At 41.4% G+C, this 13,581-nt stretch overlaps 1 protein-coding gene across 3 annotated transcripts; it reads right to left on the bottom strand.

The window, feature by feature from the left end:
* Window positions 1–3,983: 3,983 nt before the first annotated feature.
* LOC113238670 lies at window positions 3,984–12,311 on the bottom strand. 3 transcript variants are annotated; one of them, XR_003311118.1, is made up of 3 exons: window positions 12,209–12,311; window positions 4,293–4,349; window positions 3,984–4,107 (listed from the first exon to the last, which is right to left on the bottom strand). XR_003311118.1 is itself a non-coding variant. In XM_026475507.1 (2 exons), the coding sequence occupies exons 1-2, from the start codon at window positions 5,282–5,284 to the stop codon at window positions 4,339–4,341; spliced, it is 699 nt and encodes a 232-aa protein (XP_026331292.1). In that variant the 5' UTR covers window positions 5,285–5,597; the 3' UTR covers window positions 4,215–4,338. The 3 variants fall into 3 exon arrangements, 1 of the variants encoding a protein (XP_026331292.1); XM_026475507.1 differs by lacking the exons at window positions 3,984–4,107; window positions 12,209–12,311 and adding an exon at window positions 4,597–5,597 and having other exon boundaries at window positions 4,215–4,349; XR_003311117.1 differs by lacking the exon at window positions 3,984–4,107 and having other exon boundaries at window positions 4,235–4,349.
* Between the last annotated feature and the right edge of the window lie 1,270 nt (window positions 12,312–13,581).

Raw genomic sequence — 13,581 nt, forward strand, 5'->3', positions numbered from 1 at the left:
CGAGATTCGTATAATTTCGCGTTTTAATCTTCGATTAAGGCACAATAGCACTATCCTATTCCACTTTAAACTAGATTTCACAAAATAATTGAAAGTCAAAATAAAAACTACACTTTTCCCTCCAAAAGGTCCAGAGCGAATACCATAGTGTATGGTATTTATCGCCAAAGCCAATAAGTCGCCAATCTCGTGATGTGTCAAAGTGACGTTTGGTCATTTCTTGCCTGTGTCTATGCTTGAACAAAACAAATCAAATTCAGAATGATTTGTAACCCTTACATTCTACTAAGCGGAAAACTCGACACTGGCGAAATCTTAAAAAGAAGGAACCGCCATTGAGCAAAACAAAGAAGAAGAAGAATGCGATATTCTCACAGGACATTGGCGAAATCGCCATTTTTTTTGTATAATTTTTATAATAATATTAAACCACCGTACATACTTATTTTTGCTTGACATTGGCAAAATCATTGATTATTTCGATTGAGCCATAACATTTAAAAGAAGAAGACATACATGGTGCATGCATGTATTTTGCATATAATTAGTGCTCGCAAACGGCACTTGCACTTGCTTGTGGTCGACATCTGTAATGCAACATATACAGCGACATAATAGTTAATACAGTGTAGATATTAAGTGAAGTTGTTGCGTGTGCACTGCGTTCCACACGAACCATTCGGAAGTTGGTAGACGATAATAAACTGCAATCGGTAAAGACGTGTTTCGTTTGGTGTAACCCCCCGGATCTCAGTGTAACCCCTCTAACAGTGGCGACAGGTCGAACTGAAGCGCGTGAAATTGTAACACATGGCGAAAGTGTCAGTCGGTTCCTTGTGTAGCTTCCATGAAACGCAAGACTGGTATGTGTATAAATAGCGCCTAGAGCAATGGTTTTTAGCCAACGATTTAGAAACGGAGGGTAAAACTAAAGTGAAACAGCGTTCAGTGTTATTAAGCGGTTTAACGGAAACCACATTTAAATTAATTAGGGACCTAGCTCTTCCAAATAAAATTAATACCTTGGAGTATGATGAGTTAATAAAGTTATTGGACGATCACCTTAAGGACGCTAAATGCGGATTTGCGGAACGAAATCGTTTTTATACATCGACTCAACGGCCGTCGGAGGAGTTGTCAGCGTGGGCAGCTAGCGTGCGCGGGCTCGCAGCAGACTGCGCCTTCCCGGCGACCGGGCTTAACGAACTCTTGAGGGACCGTCCTTGGAATGCGACAAGGACCCGAACGGGGCAAGCTGTTTACGATGGGCTTGGCAGAGCTAACGCTGAGCAAAGCGTTAGACACCGCTCAAGCTATTCAGCTATATATATATATATATCCGTACTACGCGTTGAAGTGCCGGTTTACGAGTTGGCGGTGGAATCAGCTGCACCGCGCCAAACGCGCGGGCAGCGCGGGTAGCGCGAGCTTCGAGCCGGTCCGGCCGCAAGATGCCGCGGGCGCATGTTACGTATGCGGTTATGTTGGCCATCGGCACATCCCGGACACTCCATACAACGTTCGAAAATTATTTACCTACTACTACTACATACGCCAAGGCGCTATCTGCACACGCGCAAATGTGTACCCTGCCACTAGCTCGTACTTATTAGGTTACGTGATCAGAGCGGCAATATAGCGAAAATTCTAACGCAGATCTGTAATCTATAATTCTATTATAGAATCATATAAATCATAAGTTTTTTACTTACTTCGTTTCATCTTTCACAAAACGAAAGAAACTCCTCTCTTTGCCCGTTTAGATGATTATAAACAGCCGTACACAGCACAATTCACGACCATTATAAATAGTAACGTAAAATGATGTTATTTAATAACCTACAAATTTCGTAATTAATAAATGAAAACTATTCAAATATCAAAGCCGTCTTGGCGCGAAAACGGCTCGCCGACAGCCTTGTTCTCGTTCAGTCAATGTGACCGTCAATGTGCGGTGCGTGGTGCGGTATCTAAAGCTAGGGAGGGGCGGAGAGTGTCCGTTCTCGTTACTTATTTGTTCTCTGCCATCGGGCAGACTCGTGCAAATTCAAGAAGTACCAGTGCAACAGATGCGTTGAACGTGGACATTTGCGTCGCGTGTGTACACGGAATAAAGTGCGGCAACACTTTATAGAGGTTGAGGTGGGTGAAGTTGGCGATGACGGTAAGCGTAACGTTATTTGTAACATTTCGTCCACTAGTGGTGAGCCGATGCGAGAATCTGTACTAGTGAATAAAGTTAAAATCAATTTTGAATTAGATACTGGCTCGGCGGTAACGATAATTCCAGAGAAAATATTCATTTTGTATTTTTAACCGACTTCAAAAAAGGAGGAGGTTCTCAATTCGACTGTACGTTCTTTTTTTTTTTGTATGTATGTTACGCGATAACTTCGGTATTTGAGAACCGATTTTCATGATTCTTTTTTTGTTGGAAAGGGGGTACTTCCATAGTGGTCCCATTTCATTTTGAAGAAAATCATCCACCTCGAAGGGCGACTGCTTACGCATGAAGATTCATTTTTATAAATAGCGCCTAACTTTAATTTAGGAGCCATTACTTTAATGGTTGATTTTGCTATTTCTCCAATTCAAGGCGTTTTTCTCTCAATATACTTTGAGTAGTGAGAACCGATTTTTATTATCTCCAGTGTCAAGTCCTGCATAGTGGCGAACTAGCGGATATTTCAATAAAACTTAGCAAATAGACGTACTATTTGCTAAGTTTCATTCCACGTACTTTTGAAGTCGGTTTCTTTAGTACTCTGTGCTGATTATAAATCAATGAAGTTAATGCCGAGCAACATACTATTGCTAAGTTACAATGGTGGCAACATTGTGCCATAAAGCACCCTCACTTTGCCTTTCACCTACGGGGCTAAAACTGAAGATATACAGCTGTATGTTGTCAAGAGTAGTGGCCCGAGCCAGGGACTTTATTTCTAAATTTAATTTACAAATTGCAGCGATTAACAATTTCACAGACTATATGGAGCAAATGACGATTAAGTATACTAAGTTGTTTTCGAGTGAATTAGGCTGTTATAAAAAAATCAATTTATATGTCAAGCCAAATTCAAAAAGCGACTTTTTTAAAGCACGCCAGGTGCCGTTTGCATTAAAAGAAAAAGTTGAAAGCAGTTGAATAGATTGGTAAAAATAGGTATTTTAGAATCCGTTGGTAGCTCAGACTATGCTAGCCCTATAGTACCCGTGTTAAAAAGTAACTGCGATATACGTTTATATGCTGACTATTCCGTTAAACTAACAACTGGTTATTGATAAGTACCCCCCTGCCCAAAATCGAGGAGTCATTTGCTAAACTACACGGCGGACAAAAGTTTTCAAAACTGGACTTGTCGCAGGCATATTACCAGTAGGACCTCTCGCTGCCGAGCGTGGTTGCCGCCATGCTCGATAGCGAGGAGTCCTGGGAGGCGGTGGCTTCCTTTTGCGCAGAGGTTATGTCGCAAGTGGAGGCCGCGGAGCGGGTGCGCGAGGACGCGGCAGACGCGCACCCGCTTCGGCGCAGACGTACGGGGAGAAGGCGAAGGCAGTTCGCTGCTCGCCTGATCCCCTAGTGAGGCCAGCGGGCTCTGGACAGGGACTCCGGAGCCTGCATTGCACGGCCTCACTCGTCTGGGGGGCGGGTCGGACGACAACCGACTCGCCCCTCCGTTGGCGCCCGGGAGCCCTGGCGCAAGCTAGGGCGGCCGGGCGGCGTCGTGGTGAATGTTCACCGATCCCACGGCGCCGACTCAACCGGCGAGAGGGAAACCCGGGGGGTTTTAGTGGGGTAGGCCCTCCAATCCGGAGGGAGAGTCCCCACATAACCCCTGAGTCTCCCTGGGCTCAGGGGTATCCATAAAGATTTCCCCCCATCAAAAAAAATAAAAAACGCATATTACCAGTTAGTTTCAATGACTGAGGAATCGCAAATGCTAACAGGCATTAATACACATAAAGGGCTATTCAAGTTCACAAGGTTAGTATTCGGGTTGTCCAGCTCCGCGGCCATATTTCGAGCCAATTCTTTCAGGAATCGACGGTGTGTTAGTGTTTCAAGATGACATTCTAGTAATCGGTTCGCGGAACGCGGAAGAACACCTGAAAAGGTTGCATAATGTATTTATGAGGTTGGAACGAGCCGGATTGGTTTTACAGATAAATAAGTGCACGCTATTCCAGGAATCTGTATCTTATTTGGGTTTCTATTCTATTCTATTTTTAAAAAGAAGGATGGCTTCTCTTTTAGAATTTTGCCAATGTCTAGTCAGTCATGGGAGTTACACTTTTATTTATTTTCCAATGTTTAAACATTTAACGCTGCTCTTTAGTCTATTCCAATTCTGAAACAATACAACACGACACAATATAGGTACCATCACCATTAATGATATAAATAAAATAAAAATAAATAGTGTTATAATTTAAGTTTGTTAATACTAATAAAATCAGTAATTAATTTCAGTAGAGGATTTGAAAAGACATATAGCAGAAACTGGAAATTTACGGGACGCGGAATGGACGGTGGAAGACTATCGTAGATGGAACAAGTTCTGGAAGGGCAGCTGAAAAATATATGGTCTGGGGTACCTTCATCTAGGCCACATTCACAAATTGAGTTATCCCGTATTCTAAGTTTTGCCAGATGGACCGGGGTGCAGGCATGACCAAGGCGAAGTCGGCATATCGTAGAAGTTACAGATTTACTGAATCTTTTAAGGTTAAAAAACCAAGGTTTTTTGGGGATACTTATTTGGATATCAGCATAGTACTTGCCCTTGATAAGCTTGATTTTATTCCACTCATTGCTCCATGAGGAAAACATATCATTGGTAGCTAAAGGCAGGAGGTCATAGGTATATGTCCTATAATGATTAAGGCAACCTGTTTGGATAGCGTTTTTCGCCAGTATGTCTACGGTTTCATTGCCTTGGATCCCGCTATGACCTGGAATCCACGCCAATACAACCTGAATGTTATTACTATGGCATTGATACAAGACCTCCTTGATCTTCAGGATATTATGGAATTTACTTTTACTAACAAATTGGTTTGCCAGAATAGCCTGTAAACAGCTTTTTGAGTCTGAAAAAATTATACTTTTGTTCAGTTTGTGAGATTCAACATAACTGAGAGCTTCAAGTAGGGCAGTAGATTCTCCTGTGAATATTGATGCCTGAGATGGGCATTTACAGTTCAGAATAATTTCATATTTTGGGATCCATACAGCCGCACCGACACAACCATCAGCAGCCAGCTTGGAAGCATCCGTATACATAGTCAACCAGCCCTGCCAGTCCTTAGCCAAGGCCTTATTAAACTGTTTGTCTGCAGCAGGGGAATCTTTGTAAATACCAAAGTCCAAGATTATCTCAGGTTTAAATATTATTACATCATAAAGACAAGAAAAAAGGGGATTTTTAGCGCATTGGAAAACGGGAGAATTGATTTTGATAAATTTGTGGTAACTTTTAAGAATGCAGGGTATATCTTTGATTTGCCAATATTTAGAAGATCTAGTTAGATCAGACAGTTCGTGAAGCTTGGCCAGAAGAGGGTGAGGAGATAGTTGCGCCACCTTGTACAAAAATCTATCAGCTTGAAACTGCCTTCTTAAAAAGAGAGGGGGTTCCACACACTCAACCTGGAGAGCATTTATTGGTGTAGACTTCATGGCTCCAATGATGAGACGGAGACACTTTGATTGGATTTTGTCCCACAAATTGAGGGCAGTTTTATGACACGGTTCCAATAAAAACGAGCCGTAGTCAAAGTGACTACGGATTATGGCATTGTACAATATTTTTTGACAGAATGGGTGGGAACCCCACCAAGTGCCTGACAGGGAGCGGAGAATATTAATGTTAGTCTCACACTTTTTGGCAATAAAGTTTAAATGAGGGACGCCCGTCAATTTGGAATCTAGTATGAGCCCCAGAAATTTGAAATTGTCAAAGATTGTTATACGCTGGTCTAGGATATTGACTGGAACTTGTGGGGTAAACTTTTTCCGGGAAAAAACCACTACACCACTTTTAGGGGCAGACAAAGAAAGACCATGGTCAGTTAGCCAATCGCCTAAGTACTGTAAAGCAGTATTCAGACGGAGACCGATGTCATCCAATGATGAGCCGTGGGCATAAATAGTCAGATCATCAGCATATTGGAGGATACTACAAAAACTGTTCACTGATCTCTCCAGATCATACGTATAAATATTGTACAGCAAAGGACTGAGAACAGATCCTTGCGGAAGGCCCCTCCAGACGTTCCTTGATGCGACAAAGTTTCCTTGGAAACGAAACAAGCATGTCCTACACGAGAAGAGATTAAAAATGAAATTGGTCAATCTTACCGGGATGCTCAGCTGATGCATTTTTTGCCTGAGCAGGGGAAGAATCACACTATCATAAGCAGCGGAAATATCCAAGAAAACACCAATCAGAGACTCATTCTTTGAGAAGGCCAGGCGAATATCAGAGACCAGGAGACTTATGCTATCCATAGTGCCGCTACCCTTCTTAAAACCAAACTGGCTTTTAGCTAAAATATCTCTATTTTCCAAGAGCCACTCCAACCGATTTTTAATAAGATGCTCCATGATTTTCGCTAGGGTAGAGGATAACGCAATGGGACGATAGTTGGAAGAGTCTGTAGCATTTTTGCCTGGTTTCAAAATAGGGATAACCACATGCGTCTTCCATTCCTCCGGAGGATACCCTGAGAGGAATATGGAGTTAATAATTTCTAAAAATGTCATCTTAGCAGAAGTCCTCGCATTTTTCAAGAAGGAATATGGTATTCCATCTACTCCTGGGGAGGAGTCCTTAAGTTGGTCCAAAACTAGGAGCAGTTCTGAGAACGAGAATGGGTCATTCATACGATCTGGAGAAGCCAAGGCGGCAGCAAATGCAGAAGCCTCCTCTTGACTGGGGACCCATGGAGGGCATAGCTTGTTCACAAAACCATCGAGCCAACATGAATCTTTGCCGCTACGGTATTCTGACACAGTAGTCTTTTTAAGTGCTCCTCGAAAATTATTATTTTGTTGTGTAAATATTGCAAGTTTTTTTATTCAATTTGTAAATTAATTGATTTTAACTATTCAAATCATTAAATAATCAGTTTTTAGTGCATTAACGAGTGTATTTTTAATAGATTTGAACAAAAAGTGCAAAGGGTCGTGTTGCCTAAACTACCCGCGAACGATTTGTGTGCTCGCGCTCCACAAGTGAAATTCGCCGTTCCGCTGCTTCTGTGCGTGTAGCCTAAGTGCGATAATTGCGTGCGAGCCCTTGCTTTGTGTGGTCACTCCGTTCGCTACGTCAACCGACAAAGAGCATATAACGCAGACGCGTCACGTACAGCGCTCAACCGCTCAGAGGCTTATATTAGAGAAGGAGTAAAATAAGACATTTCGGCAATCACAAATTACATATAAATATATTTATTCTTATTTTATTATTACAATGAATTGCTTGGCTTGTAACGGTAGGATAAACAGAGGTGAGGTATTAACCTGTGCTACCTGTAAAGGCAACCATCACTATAAGTGTTTAAACATGACGGTGAACACCTATACCGCCATTAAACATATTCGAGCAGCGCCCGGCCAAGACCGATGACAATCTGACTTCCAACAGTGCCTCTAATAGCGCTGTAGATGGAGTAACGGGTTCATTGAATATTACAGATGCAAATATTTCTGACGTCTTACAAGAACTACGAGCATTTAGAAGCGATTTTGTCGGCATGAGGTGTGATATCCAAAAGGTAACTAACAGTATACAAGAATTAAACAAAAAATTTGCCGAAATGGAATCGCGCTTTAGTAACATTGAAGACAGATTAACAGCCACCGAAAACAAGACTGCTCTGATTCCTAGGCTAAAACAAGACTTAGATTCTGCTAAAAGTTCAATATCGGTTCTGGAAAACGAGTTACAGCAGCGGGATCAATTAGGTAGGATGAACAATATCGAAATATCCGGGATACCTACTACTGCTGGTGAAAACCTCATGGGTATATTACGGGCCATTTCAATTAAGATTGGGCACTCACTGGACGACCGTGACATCGATGGTGTCACGCGTGTGCGAAGGTTCGAGGCGGGTGTGTCTGGGGAAACAAGCAATCCGCGTCCGCCGGCCATTATTGTAAAATTTACTCGACGGCTGTGTAAGGATGCATTTCTCGCAGCGGTGCGCTCGCGACGTGGCCTAACTACTGCTGATGTTGGTCTCTCGGGTCCCTCGCTAAATCTGTATGTATCTGATCATCTCACCCCTCAAAATAAACAATTATTAAAACGTGCCAGACAGATCAAAACTGATTTAGGCTATTCTTATTTATGGGTTAGAGATTGTAAAATATTGATACGTAAAAACGAAAGATCAAAGGTCATTGTTATTAAGAACGATGTCGACATATCAAAGTTAAAGTGACTCTTAATCTATAATTTTATATACTTAAGAGTTAAACAGCCGCATTTTAGGTTTTCTACCGTGGCTGATAAATTCATGAGTTACTTTGCTGTGATGTGTTTATACTGTATTTGTGATTTTTTGTTCAGTGATGTGGTTAGAACTATTTTGTCTATTCGTATGCAAAGCTCTCGTCCGCCAAAATATTTATATTCAATTATACTTAATAACATCCCATATTTTAATTTAATCAATCCTAATTACTATATTATATGTCATAATCAAATGGCGAAAAATAAATATGTGTTTATAATAATTAATCGCAATGTATCCGGAAGCTAAACTTCTGTTAGGTTACTATCAGAATGTAAGGGGCTTACGTACGAAATCTCATAATTTTCTATCCCAAATAGCTGCGACTGACTACGATTTTATATGTGTGACCGAAAGCTGGTTGACACCCGATTTCTATGACAGAGAATATTTTGATAGCAGGTATGTAGTGTTTCGCTGTGACCGCTCGCATGAGGAGAGCGGTGCGACGCGTGGCGGCGGAGTGATGGTGGCAGTGCGCACTAAATTGATGCCGTTGCGTCGTAACTGGCCTACCCCACCGCGCGCCGCTTCCGACTGCGTTTGGTTATCTATACCTTTAAATATAGATAATAAATACCTAAATATCGCCTGCATTTATATACCGCACGGGCCGGGGTACCGTGACGCGCTGGAAGGTTTTTTTAATTGTGCGAGTGATATATTTAATGATCGACCAAATGACATATTTTTGATTGTAGGCGATTTTAATGTTTCTGAAGCGGTGTGGCAGGGGACTCCTACCTTCAGTAAATTGTTGCAAAAAGGTGGAGACTTTGCTGTAAAAGCATTGAGAGATTTTTTAGCGTTCACTAATTTGCAACAGTTTAATGGTGCGTATAATGTCAATAATCGAATCTTGGACCTAGTGATGAGTAATATTACTTGTAAAGTCATGAGTTGCTCTCAACCCTTAACCCAGGAAGATGCCCACCATAAGTCAATTGAAATTTGTTTGAATATTGATAATTTTAAAACTTTGAATTCATTTCCTACCTACAGTTATAATTTTCATGCAGCAGATTTCGACTGCCTTAACAATGAACTGAAAAATATAAACTGGCTTAAATTATTTGAAACTTTAAACTTAGATGAATGTGTATCAAAATTTTATGAAATCTTAAGAAATGTTATTGCGAAATTTGTTCCTCGAAAAATTATCAGATCCTCGGAATCCTGCCCTGTATGGCATACTAAGCCCCTAAGGAAAGTCTTGAATGAAAAAAAGAAATATCACAAACTATGGAAATTATATGGATTTTTTCTTCTCTGAAAGAAGCCGTTTGGCTTGGGCCGCTGCATTCTGGTAGTGTAAAAAGTTATTTGTGGTCATAGAGCTGTTATACTGGATTTCAGCTTCTTTTCGTTTAGTAACAATAGTAGTACACTCGTGATCCCACCATGGAGGGGAAGAGATTAGGCTCCGAGGTGAGTTTTTAAGGGGGATAGAGGCCATTGCGGAAGAATTGATTGATGCTACAAATCTGGAATAGGTTTCTTGAAGAGATAAATCCCCAACACTGGGCAGGGACTGTAGCTCTAAATCCAGACATTGACCATACTTGTCCCAGTCAGCCTTAGAGGTGTTAAATTTTAATAGAGAAGAGTGTTGCTTCGATGGAGTGCAGCTGCTTGTTACAGAAACGAGTATGGGGAAATGATCACTTCCGAAAGTATATGGCAGAGTCCTCCAAGAAGAACTGGGCACTAGGCTTGGAGAGCACAAAGTAATGTCCACAGCTCGTCTTGTATCCTGGAGAGGGAAAGATCTACGTGTCGGAGATCCATCGTTGAGGAAACATATATTAAACTCATCAAAGATGTCTAATAAAAGATAGGAGAATGTGTCATTTTTATAGGAACCCCAAGCAGTGTGGTGACTATTAAAGTCCCCAAAGATCATGAGAGGGGAGGTAATACTAGAAAACAATAGATTAAGCTCAGGAATGAGGGAGTGATGTGGGTGGGGAATATAGACAGACATGAATGAGATATTAAAAGCCCTGACTGCAACAGCATTAATTTCATTAGTATTGTGGTCAGGGAGGGAAATTTTATGGAAAATAATTGAGTGTTTTATTAAGATTAGAGTACCTGCGTACCCATCTGCACGATCCTCTCGGACACATGTATAGCCCGGGATACGGAAAAAGGATCCCGGAACCAGCCACGTCTCCAAGAGGACGATGATAACGGGTTTATATTTATTTATAAGGTATATGAGATCAGGTTTTTTAGGTCTAACACTCCGACAGTTCCACTGCAGAAGGTACAGATCCATTGTAAAATTTATTGACGATAGGGGAAAGTTTATTAAGCACGTGGGACGGTAAATCAGTGTCATCAAAACGGGATAAGATATTTAAAAGTGTAGAAAGTAGTAAATCGAGGAAGTTGTCATTATCTGGTGTATTAGACCTATTTAATAAGGCGGAGCCGTTAGGTACAGAGGAAGAGGGAGTTGCGATTAATTCCATGTGGGTTTGGTTGTCATAGCCTGAGGTTTGGCGGGGTGGCTTTGGTTTCTGGTTTGTTGTTACGGTTTTTCTATATGAAGTGGTGGCTGGACGGGAGGGTTGTGGAAAGGACAATGGGTCAGATGGTATATGTGTGGATGTAGATGCAACGTCGGCGAAAGACCGTCTGACGGCCGGGAAGCGAACAGAGGCTTCTAAGTAAGAGACTTTTTCTTGTGACATCACAAGCTTTATTGACTTTTGCCTTGATAGTTCGGGGCAGTTTTTGTCGTTAGATTGGTGCAAAGCTGAACAGTACAAACATGTTGGGGTGGTTACACTACATGTTTCCCCAGAGTGGGGTTGGGCACATTTATAGCACCGAGGTTTGGACCGACATTGAGCTTTGACGTGGCCAAAGCGGCAGCATTTCAAGCATTGGATGGTGGGGAGGAGATAGCTTTCCACAGGGAGAGAGGAGTAAAACAAGTAAACATGCTGTGGCAAGGACTGGCCAGAGAAAGTGACTACGACTGATTGAGTGGGGATCCACTCAGTAGTATCATTGTGTGACACCTTTCTATTTAGACGGCGGGCTTTAATGATATCGCCAGTTCCTGAAGGTAAGACTAGGCTCTCTACTAGTTCGTCCATTGTGAGGTCATTTGGTATACCTCTGATTACTCCCATGCGGGTAATTATGTGGGTGGGGATGATAGCCTTGTAGTCCGCCTGACCGAGGATTGGATTTTGTACAAAATTGTTTGCTTCATGTGCTGAAGCAAATTGCATTGACAGCCTATTGCGACCAACAGCCTTCAGGCTGCCATTTATAATATTTTTAATTTTATTTTTGAATAGAAATTGGCCAAACTTGACAGGTCTCAGTGTTAAACCACTATCTGGGGCAGACTCCAAACGTGAGACTTGAACTACAAATGGACCTTTATCATTAGTAGAATAAATTTTCTTTTCCTCGGCATTGGGGTGCGTATAAATGGTTTGTATAGATGCCGATGGGGTTACAAATTCAGTAACGAGTTTTTTTTGGGGTACTGTTATCAGTTTCTGCTATACAGCTTTTCCGTTTACTACCAGATATTGTAGGAGTAATCGACGTAAAAAGGTCGGGGGATGGCGGCAGCGGCCCCGACTCCCCGGATATATCCGGAGGGTCAGTACCGCCTCCTTCAACCTCCAAATCAGACATAAAACTACATATAATTTACCTTCACCACGCAAAACACACACAACACAATAAACGGCACGCACAGATATGGGAAATCTACAGAAATAAACAAATTCGCAGTTCAGAGAGTAAGAAAAGGGTCGACAAAATCTTTAGCAAAAAAAAGAGCACGTGTATCTTCCAATCACTCTGACCGACCTCTTCAATTTCTATTTGGGTTTCAAGATAGATTGTCAAGGCTTGCACAAAAGTCACGATAAAGTCACGCTATTGTCAAAGCTAAAACGCCAACCAATATCACAGAATTAAAATCGTTTCTAGGAATGGTGAACTACTATAGGCATTTCGTAAAAAAATGTTGTTGACAGTAGATGCGTCTCCCAGCGGGGTGGGCGCAATATTATCGCAGATAGGTGCGGACGGTGTGGAGCGACCGGTTTCGTATGCGTCACCCTCGCTATCTAAGTCGGAACAAAGGTATAGTCAGATCCGAAAAGAGGCCACTGCTATTATATTCGGTGTACGAAAATTTCACCAATGTCTTTACGGACGTTCAGAACCTTTTATCCTAAAAACGGATCACAAACCACTGTTGTCGATTTTCAAACCAGACAAAGGTATACCAGAAATAACCGCCAACCGTTTACAACGTTGCGCAATTTTTTTAGCTTCGTACAATTTTACTATTGAATATGTAGCATTCATAACGCAGCGGACTATCTTAGTCGCTCTGTAATCGGCAAAGAAGTTCTACATCAACAGGAATAGGCAAGGATAGGGCAACTCACGTTAACTTTGTTTACAATAGTAATGAACGATTTATGAATATAGAAGATGTTGGCAGGGAAACGCAAACAGATATTAGACTTTCGACAGTTTGCAAATATGTACCAGACGGTTGGCCACAACATAAAGTTGATAATAAATTGAAACCGTACTTTATGTGTAGAACCGAGTTGTCGGTGGAAAAATCATGTCTAGTGTGCGGTTGTAAGATCGTTATTCCCTTAAATAGCCGATGTGAAGTACTGAATGAACTGCATATAGGGCACTTAGGAATAAATAGAATAGAATAGAATAGAATAGAATCGTTTATTTCATGTTATCAATGTCACAATATTGCAATTGGAAATACAATGTCAAGGGATAACTATGATCGTCAGTAATAAAATAATAATAATAATAATAATGAATATAAAATAAAGTAGTATAACTACTGCTTAGTCGAATAAAATAAAATTAAACTTGTTTCAAAAGAAACTCATCGACACTGTACAATTCAATATCCAATAAAAGGTTTTTTAGTCAGGTACAAAACGTTTCATCGTTTCTAACACTTTTCAGGTCTGTGGGTAGATGTTCGTAGAATCGGGGACCTATTACCTGCGGATTTCTAGTTGCAAGTTCGGTACG

The sequence above is a fragment of the Hyposmocoma kahamanoa genome, unplaced genomic scaffold (assembly GCF_003589595.1).
Source record: "Hyposmocoma kahamanoa isolate Upper Pololo Valley unplaced genomic scaffold, ASM358959v1 97377, whole genome shotgun sequence".
Classification (NCBI taxonomy): domain Eukaryota; kingdom Metazoa; phylum Arthropoda; class Insecta; order Lepidoptera; family Cosmopterigidae; genus Hyposmocoma; species Hyposmocoma kahamanoa.